Source organism: Falco naumanni, chromosome 1 (assembly GCF_017639655.2).
Source record: "Falco naumanni isolate bFalNau1 chromosome 1, bFalNau1.pat, whole genome shotgun sequence".
Taxonomy (NCBI): domain Eukaryota; kingdom Metazoa; phylum Chordata; class Aves; order Falconiformes; family Falconidae; genus Falco; species Falco naumanni.
In genome coordinates, this window is record NC_054054.1 from 47,953,770 (window position 1) to 47,977,444 (window position 23,675).

The following is a 23,675-nucleotide window of genomic DNA, read 5'->3' on the forward strand; positions in this document are numbered from 1 at the left end:
TGCAGTCACAGGGCATATTCAGCCAACAAAATGAAGGTTCCCCAAACCTGCCTCAGCTCAATGCTGTCAATGCACTAATCTGTCTTCTCTGGAGACTGAAAGTTCTGGGTTTAGTCAGGCAGGAAAATAAATGCTGTAATTTCCACCAACAAAGTCAGGATGTTCTGACACGGAACTTGCACTGGAATCAGTAGAAGTGCTACATACAGCTTTCCTTTTTGTGGTCTTCATGTAGGACTTAATTGTGTTACACAGCCTGCCCATAGTTATACACAGCTGGCAGCCTGTGCAACAGAGAGCTAAGGCCAGGGTAAAGGCTGCTGCTGGCTGCAACTGAGATACATGCTGTGGGAAAGTGTATGAAATTTCATTTTCCTTAGGCCCTGCCAGTGCAATTACTCCCTTGTACTCAGAAATGATCTTTTTCTTCATGTAGAGACTCCTTCAAATCCAACAGTAGATGTTAACAGTGCTGCATTTATATTATGCATCAGTCAAGGATCACCCTTAAACCCCATTTCCTAACCAGCTTTTGGTAGTGTCCGTTTACTTAAAACACAGGGCTTCATTGCACAGACCAAGTACGCTATTGTATTCAGAAGAGGGATTCTCTTTCCTGCTTCATACTGCAGATTCCTGTGAATGACAAAGAAACATACTAATTAATGGCATTCACAGGATGCATCACACCACCTTATTTTCTGACACCAGAAACTACTGTAATACCATTGTAAAGGTTAAAGTCTTTAAAACCTAACGTATTAACTGAATAATCACCAAAGGAATTTGCTGGTTTGTATTCAAATAAACCTAGAGAATTATGCAAAGATCAGTGTTCGAGGAAAATTGCTTTATTAAGTGCTAATTTTCAGTTACATTCTTGTAATAAAAGTAAATGGAGTTAAAACTGACCACTACCTCTCATACCAGTACTCTTACAGTAGTAATACTACTTTGTCTGTAATTTTTGCAAGACAAAAAAATGCATTCTAAGTTGCTGAGCATTATTTAAATAACTTTTTGGTATTTTTTAATATTATGCTTTGGGATATTTTTAAATGTTGGTTTGATTTTTCGCTTTTCTGTTCATCTTATTTAAAGAAAAAAATATATGGTTTTTACTTAGAAAAATAAATCTGGGAAGTAATAAAAGGCAAATGGAGAAACAAAGAAAAGCCCAAGAGAATCCAAAATACTAATTTATGATTTTAACAATTAACATGTGAGAATGAGGTGAACTTCATCTTGCCAAATTTTAGAAGTCACCTTTTAGAGCACTTAAAAATACCTTTCCAACTATGTAACATCTCTTGGGGGTACAGGTAAACCTCAGACTGATGGGGTCTAGCTACCGTGGATATGGGGAAAAGCTGGATGGAATGGGAGTCAAGTGCAGGGACGACCCAGCGCCAGCGTGCCAGCCAGCCTGCAGCCAGCACGGTGCGGGGACCCCGGGCTCTGCCGGCCCCGGGCCCGCCCTGCAGCGCCGCTGGCACCGGTACCAGGGCACCGCGGCCCCCAGCGGCCCGGAGAGCCGGCCGGCGCCCTCACGGCCAGGCTGCCACCGCCCGCCGTGCCCTTCCCGGGCCCGAGGGGCCATGGCCGCCCCCCCCAGCGGCGCCTCCACCCGCTTCCCGATGGACACAGGATTCTGGCAAAGGCTCGTCACCATCTGCAGGTACGTTACAAGCCGCTTTCTCCCCCCGGTGTCTTCCAGGTAGGGGCCCGTGTCAGACCGATGTCAGACAACACCCGCCCCTACCGACCCGGGGCACGGCAGCCCTTGTGGCACCGGCGCCCGCTGCTCCGGCACGGCGCTGCCCAGCCCAGCCCAGCCCAGCGCCCGCCCAGCTCTCCCCTGGCGGCCTCCGCCCCGCGGCAGGCCGGAGTAGCGCGGCGCGGCTGTGCCGCCGGCAGCTCCCACCGGTGGGGCGGGCCTGTGCCGGCAGGTGAAGGAAGGGGCGGGCGCTGGGCGCGCTGTCGGCCGCGGAGCAGGGATGAGTGGCGGGCGCGGCGGCTGCCGCCCGCGGAGCTGAGCCGGGCCGAGCCGAGCCGGGCCGGGCCGGGCGGTTGAGGTAAGCGCCGCTCCGCACGGAGCCCTCCCGGCGGCACCGGGAGGCGGAGGCGTTCCCGCGAGCCGCCCGCTGCCCCCCGCGCGCCCTTCCCCCCTCACGGACCCGCGCGGGGCGCCCGTGGCGGGGGGTGGCGGGAAGGGGCGTCACGCACATCCGCGTCCCCTTTCTCGCCGGCTCAGCGCGGTGCCGCGGGGCGCCGGGAGACTGCCGAGGTGAGTCAGCGGGAGCCTGGCGGGACAGCCCGCCGGCGGCCCCGGGAGCTGCCGCCTGGCGTGGGGGTGCTGGGGGGAGGCCGGTTTCCCTCATGAAGGACTTCTGGAAGTTTCCCTGGGTTCGGTCCGTGTCCTTCCGCAGCTGCGTGTCGGTGGGATCGCAGGTGACCCATGGCGCGGCGGTGGGGATGGCGCCGTGCCCGCCGCCGAGGGAAGTGGTGGGAAGGCGCCTCGTGTTTCCCTGTCCCAGGGGCTGGCACCTTCGGTTCGGTGCCGCTGTGGTCGCTTGCAGGTGGAACGTGGGACAGAGACAGCTGGGCAGTGGGAGCCCGCCCGCCCCTGAGAGGGGGAAAGGCTCTTCAGGGGAAAGAGCAGCAGTGTAGGTGCTTCCCTCCGGGAAGGAAAGGGTGGAAGAACTGCGCTGTTTCCCTGCTTACACCGAGCCTTGGGTTTAGTGTTGAGTTGCGAGGTCAGGAGTAGTTGCCTAGCATTTCCAGCGAGAACATAAATACATGTTAAAGGTTGAGGCAAAACTTCTTAGAGATGAAGTATAGAGCGCAAAGGCATTTTTGACAGTATTTGCTTCATTATTACTATCTTCTTCATATCCCTTCAGTCTCGGGAGCTCCCTCATAATTACTTGGGTCAGGCTGTTACTTCTGCGTTTGAAGTTCCTGTGCATCTACAGGTGCAGGCTCTGTGCAGGCGATGTGCTGCGCTGCTTGTATCGCTAGAAAGCAAGGACACCTGGCACGTGTTTGTTTAATTTGTCAGCTTTTTTCCCCACAAGGGACCGGTGCAAATTGGTAGCAACTTTAAGATACTGCTATCCAGAATGAATTGAGAAGGTGGATAAATGTTTCCCCTCCTACCCTTCTGTCTGATAATACCTTGGTTTCTGGGTCTTGATGATGCCAGCAAAGAACAGTAGTGGGACTGAACCTTGTGCCTTGTCTAACTTCATCATTACAGAAGAAGAAGTAACGTTGCCCAGCGGATGCCAGAGAGCCTCTCCAGCTGGTGTATGCGCTCTGGCTTGCCGAGGCACAGACAGGATTTTGCTTTCCCGTGTGAAATTAGTTGCACTAAATTGGTGTGTTTCATGCTGTGAAAAGTGAATTTCCACTTTCACCCTGCTCTTAGTGTTAATGTCTTAGGGGTTGTGAAACAAATTCAGATCTGAGTAATTATACATCGCCTCTGTTTATTTTTGATTGTATAGGAAATCGTAGAGCTGGAGCCTCTGCAGTTTATTTCATTCACATACTTCTTTCATGCTACAGACAAAAGTGGAATTAACTTGCTGTTTTTCTTTTAGGCGTAACATGTTTCTTTCCCTTCCTGTTACTGTATTTTGGAGCCATCTTTCTGTTGCAAGAGAGCTGATTAATAGATATACCCCTTGCCAATATTCTGTAACTGAGGAGTCAGTTCTGGGTCAGCTTAGTGGTGGGTTAAATGCTGTTTCCTGTTTGTAATTCTTTTGTTTTAAAGTCTCCCAGTTCTCCATAAACTTCTCTGCAAAGCGTGACAAACTTGATGCTACAACATCTAAAAAATAAAGAGCTTTAAGTTATAAAGGAGGGAAATAGAGATGCCTGTTCTGAAAAAGGTTTAAAGTTTTCAAACCAGTAAGAATGAGTACACCAAGATAAATTCCTGCAGGCATCTCAGGCAGGGCTGTCTGAGTAAGAGTTCCTGTGTTTGAGGCCAGTCTGATAAACTGACTGTGATCCTGCAAGCTCCTGCAGGCAGATGAACTCCCTGTACTTCTAACACCAGAGTTCCAGTCTAATTTTGCTAGAAAGCTTAGTTACCCTAACACCACCACCACAAAAAAAAAAAAAACCAAACAACAAAAACAAACAAAAAAACCCCACCCAAACCCAAGACTGGGGGTGTGAAGAGTCTTCTAGAATTTCTTACTTAGGTAGACATGAAGTAGTCTCCTTTGATAGAAAACCAAACATGGCAGCCACTTTGGTAATGAATACAAAGTAGAAATGAAAATGCATTAAAAACTAACAACTTATTCCTTACAACACTAAAACACAAACATGGATGACCGAAAGGCATGTATGTATATGTCATTTTACCTGTAGGAAAAGTGCTTTTAACACTCTAACCCTTGTGGTTACATTGTTTGCTCTTTGCCTGGTAGTCCTTAGGTTGATTGTACCTTTATAGTCCTTAGGTTGATTGTACCTTTATTGTTATGCATTACAATATGGTAAGATTGCAGTAATAGACTAATATCAAGTGTTTTAACTTGATGACATTGACTTGCTGTTGGTATATCTTCCAGTCTGTTTGACATGTTAGACAATGGGTAACTTATGCTTTCATCAGACTATCCAGCAGTTTCATAAGTTGTTTGGAATGTGTAGCCCTGCAAATATTGTGTCAATTAATTGTTGCTGGCTTAAGCCCTGATTTTAAAAGTATTTACAGATGTAAGTAACCCTATTAATTGTAAAACTGATAGTTTGTATCGCTGTAGGGCCAGGATCTTGGCTTACTACTTCAATTGGACCTTGCAGGAAGGTTCATACAAGGTCAAACTCTCAGCAAAATTGATGGATAGGTCTGTAAACAATGGTGAGAACTTAGAACAGTTACTAGGGGATTTCCAAAGTAAATTGGTTTTGTTTAAATATGAAGGTATTGATTGATACGATGATTCTTCCGTGATGTGTTTTGTCTTCTGATGGGGATTTCTGAGGGAAGAGAGAAAATAACCTCCTAGATGGCTGCTCCTCTCTTGCGTAGCTAAGCATTCTTCTGGTCTTTTTTTACAGTAAACTTATTTCATAAAGGCATTTCCTCATGGTATTGCTTCACATCTCCTTTTGAACGTTTACTGTAGTGGAAAAAACAGTGTCTGGAATGGAGCTAGGAGTCTGGAAATCAGAGGGTTTTAAGGCAGCCTCAGAGGTAATCTGAGAGACACAATACATTTCCCTAAATATGATACTAAATAGAAATGTGCATTTTTATACTATTATCACATATATCACACTCTATTCCACTAATATTTCTGAACTGTTGCTAACTCCTGTTAATCAACACCTCTTCTATTCGTCTTATGCTAGGAAGTTTAGACAAGTTATGCCTTTTGTGATGCGTTGAGGAAAGAATTGAAGGCACTGAGGTTTTTGATCAGTGTAATCACACTAGGTATCATTGCAAACTTTCAGGAATTACTTATCATGCTATATATTAGAAGCATATGTATCATTAGATTGCCTGCTTAAGACAGAGGACTAGGCCAGAACATATTACAGAATTATCAGTACACCGTGCTTTCTAAGAGGAATATGTTGTTTCCGCACTATTTTTCCAAGACCTGTTAGAATTTTTTCAATCTTGCCTCTTCTCCATAAACTCCTATGCTGAATTTCTTATTTCTTTGTTAAAAAGAAAGGGGGTTGAAGAGTCCATGTTTCATTTAATTCATGCAGGAATCTGAAAACTATTTTTCCTGAAGTAAGGGATGGATTCTAAACAGGGCAATAGTTAGGGGAGAATGCAGAGATATGACTTCCTATGGAAACAAACCTAAATGTTGTTTTCTCCCTATTGCAGCATACCAAGGTAACTGAAGTTATTTATTTTACTTGCATGCCAGCCCATTTCCAGTAATGACCAAGTTCTTATCTCTTCCAGGGTGGTGTTATTGCAGTGGTTACACGTATCTGAGTATCTTTGGCAGAAAGATACTTGAAGATGATGTACAGTGTGGAGAAGAAATTACAATCATACAGAAATCAGACCTTGGCAACATTTAAGTCTTCAGCTCCTGCAAACTTTGTTCTTAGGAGCCAAAAAGATAATATCTTGCATGCCAGTTTTAAGGATGCTGTTGCATCTTCCTGCCACAGTCATGGGTTGGTTTAACCAGACTAATTCAGGTATCCCTGAATTAGGGCTCTCTCTAAAGTAGTTCTGACAAATCTTAGCTTCGTGGAAAGTGGACATTCTGGATCTGTCTCCTAAAAGATTTGTAAAGAACTGAGCTAAACAGCCAAAGCTCTGCTTATTTCATATCAGCTAAGTTCAAGAATAGCTGCTTACTGAATCTTGTTGCTGGATTGATTGTCTGTGGTTGCCTAGAGGTAGGGAAAACAGACTGTTGCTTTCTTACAGTCTTACCTGTCCAGAAAGGCCACAGATAAAACTCTAAGAAGGCTAGGGAACTGCTGGTTTTGTCCTCTTTGTTTGAAAATTCTCACTGCTCAACTGGTTATGGTTAAAGTGGTTAAAGCTTTCTGAATTTTTATTTTATTTACACTGTTACAACATTGACTGACAAACTGTACCTCAGTAATAATGTATGATCAGGATGGCTTCTGTCCTAATGGAATAGTAGGTACATTTGAATCATTAGCTCTGTTCTGTCTTCAGGGAATTCATATGTCTTTAATTCTCCACCTCCCTATGTTGCTCTTCTAGTGTTAATTTGTCAAAGAAGAAACTTCCCAATTCAAGCTAGCTTTGCATCGGTACATTTTTAGCAGATAAACACTTTTTCCATAGTTAAATGCAGCTGCTCTACAGTAACTTACAAAAATATGAGATTTGTTTCTGTCATTGTAAAGTATTTCCTTGGATATGTTAGGACAAGAAGATGGGAATTCTGGGTTCTGTTCTTCATAGTATATCTGACTCTATGTAGGCAGTGGTGCTGTATATTGTAGTGTGTGAGCACTTGGGGATGACTGGTAATTCCTGATAATTCTGAGCGGATTAAGTGCCTACAGAGACTTTTAAAGCATGGAAATGGCTTTCACTCTCCGAAGGAACATTTAGACAACTTAATTTCTGTACACATATTTGAGATCACTTTACAAAAACTGTAGAGTGGTCCACATAAACAGATTATGATTGTTGTTGCTTGATGTAGTAGAGATTGCAAGTAAACTTTGTTTACATGTACAATATCATCTCCTCCTGACACAGGCATGCACAAAGGACTTGCATGTATAGCTGTAGAACACTTCATTGATGTTCTTGATTGTTTCAGTGCAGGGAATATAATACAACCCCCAAACAGGAAAGTTATTGAATGTATTTAACAAAGGCTTTTATTTCGTTATCCCTTCAGCTTTGCCATAAATGAGAGTACTAGGAGAAACTTGGATTTATGCCTTTAATTATGAGCTCACCTGTAAGGGCTCTTCAGACAGGAAATCTTCCATTCCTGATGGTTTCCTCAAAATATTAAAATGGCATTTCCATCAGAACTCATATGGGAGCAACAACTGAGCGAGGTAACAGCCTTAATAATTCTTTAAGAAATCTGGTGGTCATGCCGAGTAATGTTTAATTCTTTCTGTGAGCACGAAACACCTGAAACTTAAGGTTGTGGGGTTGTTTGGTTGGGGTTTTTTTGTTAGGAACACAGTACAAATATGCAAAGGTTGTGAATGAGGTCCCAAAGAAGAGGGAATTCTATATATTTTAAGCAAACATTTATTCACTTTCTTTCAGGGGGCCTGTACTGTATATTTTAAGCCTTTCTGGTAATTGAAAAGATAATATGCAGTTTGAAAACCCCAGAAACTAAAATCTCTTGGTGTAGTAGCTGGAGCATCAAAAGAAGCAAGACTCAAATTTAGTAGTTGCCAGCATTCAGTACTACTGAAATATGATAACTAATAATAATTTATATATATATAAAATATAATAATAAAGATGCCTTTCTGGGTCTCTGGACACTTTTGCAGAGTTCACATGTCATTGAATTATTTCAGTTCTCAGAGTCTGAATTAATTTAGGAGTTTCTGTATAGATAAAGCACAATTTTTTCCCGGTAAAGGAGATAACAGTTTCACAGACTGGAGCAGCTGTCTTGTTGTCATGTGGATTGAGACTCACTATGTCAGGGTGTAGTCGTTCTTTCCTTAGTGTGTTCAGCTTTCTTGTGTTTGTTCACCTTCTCTGCCCCTGTTTCCCCTATCCAATAATTGTATTGCTGTCTTTTTACCATTCAGCATACCCATGGGAGTGGTAACAGCCTGTGGCCTCAGTCTTCAGGTAGAGATGGATTTTTTTGTTTTCTCCTTTCTTTGTCAAAATTGATGGAGTTACAGGAAGACTGGAGGTGGATCAACTATTTCTCTTGCCAACTATTTTTGACTCTGCTGTGCAGCAATACTGCAATATGCTTTTTGCATGTATGGAGCGATACTGCAGTGATGCTAGAATTCAGGCACTGTATTAGTTTTGGTGTAGTTTCAGTGAGTTTAAAAAAAGAAACCCCCACACTGACCGACCAGTGCTTCTGGACAGCGGCTGCTAACACCCGAGCAGAGGAGGAGGAGCTATATATAGGCCAGAAATTTACTAAAGGACCCAGTTCTTACCACTGGCTCTTAGTGTCTCATGTTACGGTTCAACTCCTGTTTTACAGCTAATTTTATGTTTCCAGTGTCCTGGCTTAATACTGGTTATCAACTTCCAGTTAAGTGATTAGTTCCAACTTGCTGTAGAAAAAACCCCCTGCATTGTGGAGTTTGAATGATATTCCTCAGTTTTGCTTCTGGGGGTACTTGGAAGGAAGAGGCTGGGAGAATCCAATGGCACCAGTGTGCATGCCTGGAACTGTTGCTACCTCAGAGATCTTTGTCTAAGTGTTGACTAAAGAGGGAGAGATGATGTGTGCTGCAAGACTCATCATGAAAGGTGATTTACGCGTAACAGACATGACTACAAGCAAAGGATTTCTCCAGAGTTTGAAGCATATCCAAATAAACAAGAGGAGACAGAGTAGTAAAAGGAGTTAGGAAGATTTAGGATTCCTAGGTTTAGTACTACTTTGGTAAAAAAACCACCCAAAATACAGCATACTGGGTGATGGAAATGTAGTCTGCATGTGTGGGTTTTCTCTCTATTAGGATAAGAGTGTGAATTTAGACTGGGCTTCAGTGACCTGAACTCCGTTGTTCCTAAGGAGAAATGCACTTTTTTGTTGTTCAGGTTAGCCAGCCTGGAACTGCCAGCTGAACTGCATCTTCTGGTGTTATTCTGCTTTAACAGATGGAAATAAGGTCAGGTCTAGTTTAGCTGGCAGTCTTCCTATTTAGATGAACCATGAACCTGTGCTGTGCAATTTAATAACTAATCCTTAAACACAAACAAGACTTAAATTCTAAGTGTTCTTAAATTGAGATGACTTTAACTCCAGCTTCATCTTGTATTAGCACTGAATTTTTCATTTAAAGATATGTAAAATAAAAACCAAGAACCCTTAGAGGAGGGAATCTTACTTAGCACATCAGTTTCCACTTTCATGCTCAGTTCTCCAGACAAATAAGCTTCCTGCTCTCCAGGAGAGCTTCACTCTGCTGCAATCAGTCACTGAGATGACTTTATCTTTATTTATGCAGCACTTCAGGGCAGTATCTCAGATCCTGAAACGGATTCTAGTAAAGTGTTAAAAGCATGTGTTACACATTTTAATTTTTTAGTGTAATAACTGCTTAGTAACAAAAAAGGAAGAAGAGAGGCGGAAGTAGATAATGTTGTGGATACGTCGGTCTTGTCTGGTGAAATATGGCTTGTAAGACAAAAAAAACCCCAAAGTGGTTTGGTAGGAAGCTTTGTTTCGCCGTTCTATTTTTAACTTCAGCTACTGTAGTATAGACATTAATCATCATTCTGGAAACAGTAATTTTTGTGAGTATTTGCATATTTTCCTATTAAATAAATGGTAGTCTGTTGAGGTGGGAGGAAAAAACTCATTTTGAGTTAAAAAGTGTTATGAACTATGATTTTGGGGGTTATATCCTGTTGAACCTGTAGAAGTAGACTCTGTATTTGGTCTGTGATTTCCTTTCAATATCTGCATGTAAATATTATTCCAAGTTAAAATATCTTTGAAATAGTCCATCTCATGTTTTATTAGCTCTCTTAATTTTTTTTACAAGACTTACTGTACTTACTAACATTCTGACATGAGTGAGGGACAATCTCTCTATTGGTGTATTTGTAAAATGTGTTAAAATTCTTCTATAAATTAAAAAGTTTTGGTTTAAATGCCACATCCCTACAAACTTAATCTCAAAGTCTACCTAGTTCCCCTTGATTTCAGCAGAAGTTGCTTGCATGCATCTAAGGGCTGAAGTTGGCATTCAAACCAGAATGTACTTAACCTTGAGAGCTAGTTCCTGCAACCAAGCAGCAGAGGCTTAAATTATTAGTCTCTAATCTTGTGACAACGCTACTAAAAAGAGTAAATCATTACCTTGATGTTGCTTAACAGTAATTCTATTACAACATGCCACATAATTGTTTGTTTCTCGTAGACCAGGCTGGAACTCTGGAGAGACTGAGTTCAATGTATTACAATTGCAATACAGTTGCTTTCTCAAGTGAGAACATCTCTTATGTCAGAGCACTGTGGTATGATCTTATTGCAGAAATGGCATAGGTTGTTACTGAACATTGTTCCTTCATTATATTCGCTCTTAAACCTTTTATACAAATCTAGCAATTGCACTGTTTTGACCAAGGCTATACACAGAAGTCAGCTTCTGGTATTTCCTTGTATTAATAAAACTGTACACTTCAGATACATTGGCACGTGTAAGAGCAAGTTGTCTTTTTTCATAGCTTTTGTACTTCCCTGTATTCCTGGAAGGATTAGCATTTTTTCTGCTCTATGTCCTGATAATGACGTAGAAAGAAATTTAGCACCAAGGAACCTGGACTATGAGCCTACAGGTCCTATTGACAGATGAAAGACTTATAATTAGTTAATTCAAAATTGATCTATAAACATGACTAACCAAAGTGAGGTTCTGTTTGAGCAAAAGAGTGACCTGACTTGCACAGCTGCTGACCATCTGCAGCTGTTAATTGCCTTTAATCAGTCAGGCTTAAACATTCAAGCTTTCCACTGTAATTTTTCAGCCAGTTAATCAGAATCTGTTATCATGCCAGGTAGGTATGTTGTGGAGTGGGATTTGTGTATACAGACTTTTGGTGTTGTGTGGAGAAATATGCTTTCTGCTGTCAAAGTGAGCATGCCAGCTGTGGGAGCACAATCAATCCTGTGCAGTCTTTGTTGTTTGGTGTCTAGGAGAGAGTACTTACCTTTGATTTCTAGCTGGAGGCTTGCATTAGGGCTGTAAAGAGGTGAATATACTCAACAGAATGCTAACCAGAAGGGGTTTTCTGAGAAGACAAAATACCCATTGCAGCAGGGGCACACAAGTCTTGCTATAAGATTAGTAGTTCTTGTCCCACTGAAGAGCCGGAGGTAGAAAACTACCTTGAAGAATACTAAGGGATTCTATACAACAGAATTTGGTCCTATGTGTAGGAGAACTTGAACAAATAATAAGATGATGCACAGTCTGGCCCAAATTTATTCCAGTCCCACGAAGAAGCTTGTGTGGCTACTCTTAGGAGTAAGTTATGTATGGCAGACTGCTGGGATTATGCTAGGTAAATACTTGATGTACAACTGTGCAGTGGGGGAGGGAGAGGAACTTGGAAGGGAAAGCAGAATATTTTAAATGTACTTTTCACGTTTAAATTAGGAGAACAGAGTTAGATAGCTGTTCTCTAGCTACTTAAAGGAAATTATTGTGTTTGTGGGAAGCTGTTACGGGAAGAACTCACAGTGGAATTCTTTTTTCCCTCTGAACTCAAAGCTTCAGTGAGTCATTTCCCTCTTGCACATTGCCCCCCTCCCCCTGGCCCTAATTTCTGTCCCTGGGCAAATATCACAGCTGTTGTGAAGATGGTTGTAGTCCAGGAAACCACTGATCTGAGTGTCTGAAGAGGCAAATTGAAGCATTATGAGAGGAATGTGTGAATTTGCTGAATCTCACATCTTTTGCTTTGAGAGGTGCAGATAACCTTTCTAATAAGGATGGAAACAATGCTGATAAGGTGGAATACCATATTTCCAAATGTACACAGTCCTAGATGATATCAAAGTGATCAAGTCCAGAAACTTATCTGTGATATTGGCACTATGCCTGCTGTGCTTCTGCTGCCAGACTGTTTCTCCACAGCTGCATGGCATCCCTACTCCCTCAGTGGAGAGCAGTTGTGTTTCTTCTCCTTGCTGGCTGGCAGCATTGCTGCTTAGCAGAGATGGCCAGGGCTTGGCTTATTGGTCCTAGAGGATTGAGAGGACTGCTGGGGGTAGGAGGATATCTTAGTGGAAGAGAAGGGTGTCACAGTGCTTGCGATGCCACCTGTGTGCTTACACTGTGGGATTCAGCTCCCCAGCAAAATTGGATTGGCAGGTGGCAAGAGATTAGTGACAAATCTGTTAGTTAATAAAGATGTACTAACCTCTGATCTAATGGGATGCAACAATACCATGCTACTTAATAATTACTTAATAGTAGGAAGCTTACTGCTGAGCTATTGAACTGGGAGCTAGGTCTCTTGTTCCAGAGTTGGAGATCTTGCTCCAAGGAATGTGGTGCTTGATTGATGGGCTTTTTTATTGAAAGCCAAGCAGAAAGGATTTGCAGCAGTGTCTTTGCGATAAAGTGTGGCAATTAGAAGTATTTTTGCTTGAAACTTTTCATTTAGCAACTTTATACAATTCCCTTCCTTCCTGGAGTGATCCCTTACATTTCAGATAGCAAGGAGCAAGTTAATTAGGCGAGTGCTTCCAATTAATTGTCGCTTCTATCCCTACGCCATTTCTATCTTGCTAGTCAACATACTGAGTAATTTGGCCATGTGTTACTCATTCCCTGTCCTTTTTGTAGCCTGAAAAGGAGATGATGGAAAGTGCATGGTCTAGTGGTCTGGCAGGATTTTGCTCTAAATGCATTTGCTGGTCTGTTTCAGTTGAGAAGTATGGAAGAAAGTCACGTGGTAAATGAATGGGGAACTGTGAAGTGTAATTCTTACTTTCTTATGGAAACAAAAGTTGTGAGAAAGCTCTGTCTCCCATGAAGTCTTTATCAGTTGTAGTAGTGGTGATGGCCAGTGTTCCTTTCCTTTTTTTTAGTTTCTTGTTGGTTTTCCAGGTTTTTGAGCAGCTCGCAGGTAAAGACCAAATATGAACTTGGCTTGGTAGTCAGACATGAGTCCACATGAAAATCTCATGTGTTCCTAATAATCCCGTGCTGAGAAGGAGATAAACTATATTGCTATTCACTATTTAGCCGTGGTGTCCTAAGGTCTGATGGTTTTATGTTGCATATTTCAGCAACATCACCTAGAAAAAGAAGAGGAATCTTGTACTAGGGAGTGAAAAGGATTGACAGTAGCATACTGTAGAACAGCCAAAATACCAAAAAGGATAGTGAGCCTTGGAGAATAGATTCCTTGTGATTTCTAACCAAACAGTTGCATCTCCAGCAAAGTAGAATGAAAAATTACAAAGAAAATATATGTGGCATTCCAAATGAGCAAAAATTTGAGCTTTAAGATTTCAAGGTATATAGTACATAGCAAGAACTCTTTCAAGATCAATTGCGTATGCTTCAGTCTTAATGCTTTCTAGTATTCTCTCTATCCTTTCTGAATTAAGGCTTATTTTTTCACATTCAGTTAAATTGTAACTATTGCAGTCCTTGCACTTGCTATTTTTGATTGTGCCGCGCCAGCTGCTGCTTCTCTGGTAGACTGCACAGGAGAGGAAGTGGCACTGGAGCAATGGAAATGAAGCACAATGATTTTGTTACTTCCCTGATGCCCATTTCAAAAGAAAACCAAGAAAAGGTTTTACTAACAGTTACTACAATTATAAAAGTCTTATCTGGACTTAAAAGGTAAACAAATTTTATTACGTCTTGTGAACAATTTGACCTATTCTTTTTAAAAATAGGTCAAGTGAAGATTATTGAATCTGTAAGTTAATGCTTTTGCTACTTTTCTTTTTTTCTTGTGGAAAGAATCTACATGAGATCTTTGGAAGAGGAACAACTACTTCTCTAGTATCTTAATACTCTTTCTTAGGTGCAAATAAAAATGGATGTACTTGTTTGTAAAGTTAGAAAAAATTGGCACCATGTTGTAGCTGGAATAATCTAACCACCATCTGTTATGGTTCTTCTAAGAAAAACAAAATAGCCATAAATGCAAGACTAGCACTGTTAATCAAAACTAGTATTATGCCCCTTTTTGTTAAAGGTGGTTCCTTTAACAAAAAAATAGACTTTATTTATATACACCCACATATTATGCTACATATGTAATGCATGTATGTATGCAAACATGGACAGATATAGGTGGAATATAACCTGAATAACAGGAGGTGGAAAGAGTCTGCAGTTTTACCTAAACCAAACTATTTTCCAGGATGTGCCTTTAATAACCATAACGATGCTTTTGTTTCTCGGGTATGAAAATACCTTTGTTGAGTAGTCAAACTGCTTCTTGTAATTTTCCTTTTTTAAAAGTGTTTCTTTGGAGCAAAAACACTACTGATAGATTAAGCAGGATATCTCCATTGGTTTATTGTATAAACTGTACGTGCTTTTGTGATTATATCAAAATCCTTGCTAACCTGTGACGATACTAAATTTAGAAATATTTTATAAAATTAGTAGACAATTTTTCAAGTATGTAATGGCATAATTTTAGTTGGAAGCATTGGGACTGTTAGGTTTTGATCTACTGGAGACATACAGAAATTCACAGAAATGGAAAATAAACTCTGTTATAACCTGGGAAATGTATTTCATTAAAATCGTGGCTTACAAGTTAGCAATAAATGACTAGAATGCATGAAAGACTGATTATTTTCTGGAAGAAGGGGAGACTTTTTGGCCAGTGTAATGCACTTATTATACTTTCTAGTTTACCTGTAAAGCTGAGAGTTCTTTTTATGGCTGTAGATATAAATGTGTGTTGGTAATGTGTGTCTACACTTTGAGATATTAAATAAGTAAAGTTTTTTGGAGGATATTAAATGTGTCAGTCCATGTGGTTTCAAATACTGTATAAAATGTTACAAATGCCATTAAGTATTTTAAAAGTGTGCAGAAACAGGACTTTCTTCCTTAATGCAGCTTCTGTAGACCTTTTATTTTGTGATGAGAGTAACACACAGCTGAATCAATGCATCTATGATATGTATGATCTGTCATTTGATTTGGGTCTGTGCAAACTGTTGTTCTATTTACTCTGTGAAGATGTCAGGTTTGATTACTTAGGTTGAAATAGGGCAAATCCCATTGACCCAAATCCTTAAATTTCCTTTGTGCAAGTGAAATCCAGCTTCAGTTCTTCATTGTGTACAGTAAGTGTCTCGTATTTAGAATGCCTTAAGAATATCTAGGATGTGTATAGCAGGAAGATAATCTGTAAATATTGTAAAAGGTTCTGCTGGAAGTTTTACATGCTCCATATGAATTCTGTGGAGGACCAGAACTTGGAAATGAAAGAATGGTATATGGACTCCTTGGACATAATGACTATTAGTTCTAGGCAGTGCACAAAATGTAAGATTTTTGGAGGTCATAAGGAAGAGTGCACTTCTATCATAACCAGTTCATCTCTGTAAAGAGTCTGGCTGCACTGTTTTGAAAGAGCTTTTCAAAGAAGCCTCACAAGAGAGAGCGGTGCACTGAGGCAATGTATTCTTTGTAGCTCATCTTGCTAAGATCATTAGAAGGGTTGCTGGCGTTTATAACACACAATTTCTTTAAGAACTGTATACATATGTGGTTTAATATATATATAGATGTATATGTGTTACTTTTATTTATTACACACTATAAATAAAGTTTTGGAGGTGAAAAGCCAGTGAGGCCAGGAGTCAGCCAGATGTTCTTTGGAGCAGCTTTGATGCAACCATAAGAATGGAAAGGATAGATAAAGCTATTAGATGTTTAAGAAAGGGCTCAGAAAGAAGCAAGTTCTGTATGATAGTGTAGGTTAACATCATGCCAAGAAGCATCTTTACATTAAGGGGGGGGGGGGGGGGGCGGGGCGGGGGGGGCGCGGGATAATCTAACTGGGCTGTAGAGTCTATGTAAAAAATCCCAGGATTCTGCTAGATTAAAACTTCAGATGGAATAAGTCCTTACATCTTAATCTAAAAAAGAAGAGTTGGTGGGAAGGAAATGGAAATATCTTTTAAAGTGAATGTTCCAGTTTACAGGCACTTTTTTTTTTTTTTGTCAATCACTTGATGGCACAATAGGAATAGCTGTATGTATAGAGTGAGACCTAAGGCATGTTACAGAAGAGTGTAAGAACTGGGCAAACATACAAAATACTTTTCCAGCCTACAAATGTGCAGCCCAGGAGCTTACCGGTGTCATTTTGAAGTGCCAGAGACTGAGATCTTGGAATCTGAGATGGATTTCTGTATTCCCAGTTTCTCAATTGCTGTGCATTAAGCTAGATGCATTACAGCATTTTCCTTTTTTGTTTTCTTTTCCTCCTCTGAAATATTAATGATCACCACTCTAGGAAGGGTCTTGATTTACGTGTGCAGTACTAGTAAAGCCATTTGCATTATCTTGAGTTTTCTGGAGTCTTTGTCCCAGTGTGAATGAGTTAACCCTTGTAAGGGCTTTTATAAAGTATCTGTCCTGACTTTCAAGGCAGGTTAGAAAAGGAGTTGATTTGATAAGAAGTGTTAAGTGACGTCAAGATCAGATGGAAAGTAAGAATCTAGAACTTGTATTTTAGCTCCTTGCCTTGGACCTGTCTTACAATCAGGTGTTCGTTACTTTTATTATATGATGTGCTTTTTTTGTAGCTATTGTGAAACCTTTCTGCAAACTTTGTTAGCACTGTGCCAGTAATATATTTGATTAGGCAAACTGATCTGTGTTGTAAAATAAGAATGTTGTTGTTCATGTCTTATGAAGTATTGCATATGAATGTCTTGAAAGTAGACCTGCATGAACTCACTTTTGAATGCAACTCTACTGCTTCGGAGGCATAGGTCAATATCGGTCTAATCCTTGCTGTTGGAATTCATTTAAACAAGATTTAAAGGGGGAATAAATTTTGTTCTTTTGGTCATACTTCTGAAGCAAGTAGCGATTTCCATAAAAGAAATGATAGTATAAAACGGCATTGTCCAATTTGTCTTGTAGAAGCAGCTCATTGCATGTGATTATATATTTTTAGTGTTAAGTGATATGAAATGACTGTTCCCTCTTATGTCCTACAAATTAAGATTGGTTGTTTACTGCTGTCTTTCTGGCGCAGCCTTGCAGTGTCCATTTGTTTTAATTTTAAGATGTTGACCTAAAATCTCAACTATGTAACATCTGGTGTTTACAATTAAATTCAGCTTTTGTAGAAGGTAAGCATGAGCTTGCAGAGGTTCTTCTTTCCCCAGTGTATGTCAAAAAACCCCAAACAAACATAAAAGTATCTACCTAAGTGATGAAATATATGGTAGCCTTAAATCCTGGCTATTGTAAAATCCATGCCTCTGCCTGTTTCAGTCCCTTGATTTAGTGTTTTGCGTGGAGGAGGTAAGTCATAAGGAATACTTACGATTTACAATGTCCTTGAGAGAAGTTCATGTAGTGATTTAAGAGGGAGCAGTCAGTGGAATCAGAATAAAGAAAACTTGTTTGTGGTACACCTACTTGCTTGCATGAGGTTTTGAGCACAAGGAGCTTCAAAGCTGTTGAAGGTTTAGCATTAGCAATACAGGCTAGTTGGACCTTCTAGTTCTGTAAGTTACACTTACATGGTTATTAGCTTATTTTGAGATTCTGCTTCCTAATCAGAGTTTCCAAGCATGAGAAGAACAAACTCCAAGACTTTTCACTGCATCATTACTTAAAACATACCATCTACTGTGTTGTACAGCACTATAGAGTGAGTCTCTGCATTTATACTTTGTCTTTAAATTGTATCACATAGTCTCTTTACAAGCAAAATAAAAATAGGAAATGGTTGTCTCATTTTGTTTTCCCAGGATCTGACAACAGTTGAGTTTCCTTTTTGGTGCTGGCTGTACTGTAGCCGTTTGCCTGTAGAGGTGTATTTTCTTAAATAACAGGTTACTGCAGCCCACCAGAAGAGAGGGGAATATGCAGGCTGGAAGGGCTGACATGACTAAATGCTTCCTTTAAACCAGGGCTTGCTGAATTTCTTTAGTATTAAATCAATTGCTTCTTTTATTGGGGTCAGCAATGAAGTTTATAAGTTTACTCATTGCAGTTTTTTGCTGGTAGATATTCAGAAGGACTTTCTTTATAAGCTTCATGTGATTTGGTTGCTTTTAATATCCTGCTGCAGGAATGTTTTAGAATTGCTTATACTCAGTAATTTTTCTGTTGACTTGCATATACGCTCAACGTGAAATATTCTCTTTAACTAGAAATAGTAGTCTTGGACCTAAATTTTGTTAGTCTTGTACAAGCACAGTGTTAAATGAGCAGATGGATGTTGTATGTCTTGCAAAAATGCTTTAGTGTCAGAAATGGTAGAAAATGGTGAACAGAAGTATAGGCCTCTAAGGTGGGTTTTCACCTTTCTCCTTTTTTCCTCCTTGGACTCTTAATGTTCTTTAAATTGGTTTAAGTAAAATTCTAAGAAAACAGAAGAAAATATTTCCTAAGAAGAAACTAAACTTTACATGGCAAGACACCTGCTGGTTAAATGTACATATCACATACACTTTATAAATGGTAACAGATATTTGGTTCCCTCTTGTAAATTTCTAAAAGCCTTTGGTTGTTGCTTTTACTGAAGTTCAATGGTCTTCCAGCTTAAATGCTTAAAGGTGTTTTGAAACCGAAGTGGAAAATATGTTGTAGTCCAGCAGTGCTTCCTAAATTATCAATTAGGAATGCATTAGTGATAGAATTGTATGCAGTTCATCACAAACCAGCCTAGCAGTAAAATTGTTTCAACAGTAATATCTTAGAATTGAAAACTTCTGCCAAGGAAATAAATCATTTGGGGAAACTCCCCCTTGAAGTGTCTATGTGTATTTGGGGAAACTCCCTTTGCAGCTGTCAGCATTACAACTGTCTGCAGGAATAGGACTTTGGCAATCGTACTTCTGCATGGTTACGTGATTTTTGTTTGGTTTTTTTTTTAATTTTTTTTTACTATGGTCTAGTTCAAATTGTTCTATGAGCACTGATGAAAGGTATCAGTCAATCATAACCATAGCTGCATTTACAGTCTTTTTTACAAGGACTTTGTACATAGGCAACAGCTAAAAAGAATAAAGACCCTGTCCATCTGGTTTGAATAGTAAACAAAAATAGAAGTCTAAGCTTGGTAATGTATCTTTGAATTTATTTTAAAGAAACATGATAAGCAGCAAAAACATTTAAGATCTTGCCTGTCGTTTTAATTGTTACTTATATCAAGTGTTACTGGTATGGTCTGACTGGCATAGACTTGACACCCAGTTAACTCGCTTCTATACAGTTTTGAGGGGCCTTTTGATTCAATAGAAATCTCTTAACTTGAAAAGCTACTCGTAATAAAATTGCCAACATAAAAAATTATGCAATGATAGCTGTACTGATCTTATTTCAATCCCTGTTTACAACAGTATGAAGTCTTAGGTTATTTTTCAAGGCTAGCTGATGTAAGAGAGTCTGTTAAATGATAAAGTTCTTATATTTCAGTGTTTGCAAAAGGTTCTTCTCTTCCAGCCACACAGTCTAATTTTTTGCAAACTGTGCATACTTTCAGATACTTTGTGCCTGTACTTTGGTCTGCAGACCTTTCAGCAATATATGACATTAACCATATCCCAAAATCAAAGTCAGTGTATCATCTTCCAGGACTTGTGCCAAGCTGTTTGGTGAAACAACCAAGGAAAGTTACAGCTTTGTTTTAAAATTTATACACTCTTTCTGTGAAGCATGGCTTATTTATTGCAGACCAGTGTGAGCTCCAACAATCTGTGTGTACATATTTGGAGTGTAAGAGCAGTGGGGTATAAATAGAAACGTAGAAACTTTTTGATCTGAAGTATCTCTCAATTTTAGATTTAATATATATTATCAAGGCTTCAGCTACCTTTAAAAATATATATAAGTAAAAATAATACTAAAGCTTCAGCTCTTCCTAAGTAAGCTGAATGAGGGAATCATAGCTGACTTTTGGCATTGAAGGAAGTTTTTTTGGAAGTTTTGGCCTCATTTTTCCCCTTTGTTGCTGATATATTTCTTTTTCTTAATTATAATTCTACAGGTCATCCAGCAGAAGTAAATAATACTCTCAATTACTCATGTTTTCACAGGACTGCCTTATCTAGCAGAGGAAGGATTCAGGCAAGTAATTCACACTTGCTCTTTTACAATCTGCAGGTGTGGAGTTTATAGTTGACAAATATGTTATCTCTCAGTATAGTGGATTTGTTTCCACTGTGATCTAGAAACTTGAGAGTAAACTAGTTTGGTAGAATTAATAAAATAATGAAACTCATAGTAATCTACTCCTGATTCGAGCTTATTAAAGTCAATAAAACTTAACAGACTGTGGCCTTTTTTAATGCCTTACTATACTGTAGGCTTTTGTGGAAATATATAATGTATGAACTCTTACATTATTCTGAGTGGAACTTGACTATTGAGCTGACTGCTTGCTGCAGCTGAAGGAAGGTGGGTTTTGTGCTACTTTTTTTTTCTTTGCAATTTTTCTGCCTTGCCTGTTACTGTGCTTTTCTTGCACTGCTTTTATTTATACAGTCCATTCTTGCAGTTTCCTGTAAATTGGTCAGCAAGAGGAAGCTCTTGCTGCAGAGACAGCCAAACCCTTCAGCTAGACCAGTGAATTTATACTGGTAAGGACAGCATAGTGCTAGATGCGTATTTTACTGCTCTTGTTTTCTGTTACCTAAAGTAGGATTGCTTGTCGCTGGGAGCAAGACCTGTTCCCTAACAATGGCAGAGATGATTGGCTGACTTCTGCAGACAGTGGCCCTGCTGGAATGAAATCCAAATGCTGGTTCCTGATGCTTTAGTTCTTCCTTTTCAGGCTGAGTGAAATCTCATAATATTAAAGAAATGAAGTAACTCCTTTTGAGTGAAATTCTCCCTAGGCTAGCTTGGTGCTAGGCTGCTTCTCACCACTGATTTTTGTGGGGACTAATGAAAGTTAGAGGTCTGAAAACAAACTATATACCAGAGTTCCTTACAAGACAGAATTTTGTGTTGTGAAAGAGGATGTATTTAATGCTTTTTCACTTCCCTGACAGACATGTTAATGAAATCCCTAAAGATTTTATGTCTCTTCAGACTTTTTATTTGCAATTTTGAAGCACAACCCTTCTGATTAATGTTTGGTCTAGAAAGTTATGCTGAATTTTCATTCTTCCAAAACCATGAAACATCTAAAATTTGTGGTGTTTTTTGTTTTTGGGGTTTTATTGTTCCTCATTGGAACATCAGCTTGTGTGTGTGCATGTGTGAAATGGCTTCTGTTCTAGCTCTGTGACCATCTTAATAGTGTTGGAAATCACCAGAAAAATCAAAAGGGGATCTTGGAATTTGAAATGAAAAATTCTGTATTTGAGCGCTTAAGTGAAGAAAGGGAGAACACAGCATCAGAAAGGTTAGAGTGGAAAAGCAGTGCTTCAGGAACATGTTGGATAAATGAGGCGTAATTAAAATAAGACTGTCAGGGCCAAAGAGCATGGTACTAAGGGAGTTTGCAGGGGAAAACCAAGACTTAGGTGTGTCAGACCAGAAAAGGGAATGAGGAACTGATTATTTTTTTTCCCAGTGTTATATACTCAAACGCTGTCATTTTGATCACAGCTTTTTTACTGAAGTGGAGATAAAGGTTGCAGAGATGTTAATGTAGAGTTAGAAGAGTATGCGTAGATAGCAGAGAACTGGGGGAGGAAAGATTGCTTTAAAGGATTGTGTGTTAACACTGAGTCTAAATTGCTAACTGATACTGTAGCACATAAAGCAAGTGAATTTAACTCCTAAACTGCTGAGATGTAGCCCTCTTTACATCTTTTCTGTGTGAAAAATCTGTTAATTAAGCCACTGACACAACTGGATGTTAATTCTTATTAAAGAGCATTGGGATTTTTTTGTTGATATGCTGATCCTTTTAGCTAAAAAGCAGCATGTGATATTTGTGGTTTGCTTCCCCTTCCTATATACCCTGGCTATGGAAGGAATGCAAATAGGCACCCTGTGGAGAAGACTGAGAATTGCTTTTCTAGCTGGTATAGCCATGGCCGGTATCTTTTGTGCTTTGATCAAAAAGAAAAGGTGTTATATAGAAACATCTTCCTTATATTTTGGAGCACAGATTTGTGTCCATTTCTCCAAAAATACATGAAGTATGCTTTACTTGGCATATTTATGTATGTAGATTTTTGTCTATCATTCTGAAACTTGGTAGTTGTTTTTCTCTTATTTGAACTTTCTAGCCTGAGGTATTTATTGTTTGATTCGAGACAAAGTCAGTGAAACACTTGAATCCTTTTAAGAGGTCCAGATGAAAATAAGTGTAAAACAATAGCATTTCTTCATCATCTGTTGGTGGGTGATACTTGTCCTGTAGAACTGTTGCCCTTGCATGGTAAACCTCTTGGATTTTAATTTTATTGCCTTTTGTGGTTTGTGTAGCATCAGATGTACAGGCAAGACTTTCTTTAAAGCTGTGTAATCTTTCAAAATGGCTATTTTTAATTTCTTGGATTGAAGAGGGAAGGACAAGCTCCAGCTATTGGGGAGAATACAGAGATGAAATACTCATCTTAGTTCTGTGGTGCAATATGAGTACCTGAAGCACTGGTTTTTCAGAAGCACAGGCAGCATTTCTGATCTGTGCCTCTGCTGGTAAGAGCCTGAGTACACAGTAAGAAAAAAGGACTACTTTCTTATTCTTCCATGGGAAAATAGTTGATTGGAAGGTGAGTAGGAAGCAAGTGAGCACTAGAAAATTCTCTCTGCTTTCTGGCTTGATGTCTGGCAGAGGCTTGAAGTATGCAGGGTTGGATTTATAACCTCTCCGGGAAGTTGGGAAATCTGACAAAGATAGTGCTGCCCACTAACACTGGGGGAAACAGGAAGTAACAAAGGAAACAAGTCATTGCCTAGGCGTCACTTTTGGCCACAGCGCAGATGCACAAGCACTTGGGGCAGGGTTTCTTTTCCTTTTGTGTGTTGAACATACAGCAGCTATTGCAGTCACTTCTGACCTTCTAATACACAAAACGGGGAGAAGTGCAGAGATGTTCCTGCCGTGCCTGAGAGGGGCCATAAGTTATTAATGGCTTTGTCATCACAAAGGAAACAATCGTTTGGCGAAACTGTCAGCAGAAAAACTATGTGTCGATCAGGCAAGGTCACCAGGTTAGTGTATATTTGTGGCTTGTATTTCTGTCATCTTTTCTCCATTAGGTCAAGAGCAGACTAAACCTAAAAGTAGATATGGTATCTGAGGTAAAATACTTTTGACTTGTGCAGAAAATTCAAGGGTAAATTGAAGGGGGAAGAGA

General features: G+C 39.9%; 1 protein-coding gene across 8 annotated transcripts in view; it reads left to right on the top strand.

Annotated features, from left to right (window-relative positions):
* The window catches only part of SH3BP2 (SH3 domain binding protein 2), a 93,894-nt gene that overhangs the window by 52,007 nt on the left and 18,212 nt on the right, over nt 1-23,675 (top strand). Inside the window, exon 1 of one of the 8 annotated variants that reach the window (XM_040592589.1) lies at nt 1,593-1,678. The exons of 3 other annotated variants lie outside the window; for them this stretch is intronic. In XM_040592589.1, the coding sequence (XP_040448523.1) occupies nt 1,599-1,678 (80 nt within the window). In that variant the 5' untranslated portion in view covers nt 1,593-1,598. Of the gene's footprint in view, nt 1-1,592; nt 1,679-1,923; nt 2,076-2,188; nt 2,288-13,885; nt 14,038-22,984; nt 23,530-23,675 lie in introns of those variants that run through there. 4 more of the 8 variants (XM_040592645.1, XM_040592654.1, XM_040592598.1 and 1 more) reach the window with 4 other exon arrangements.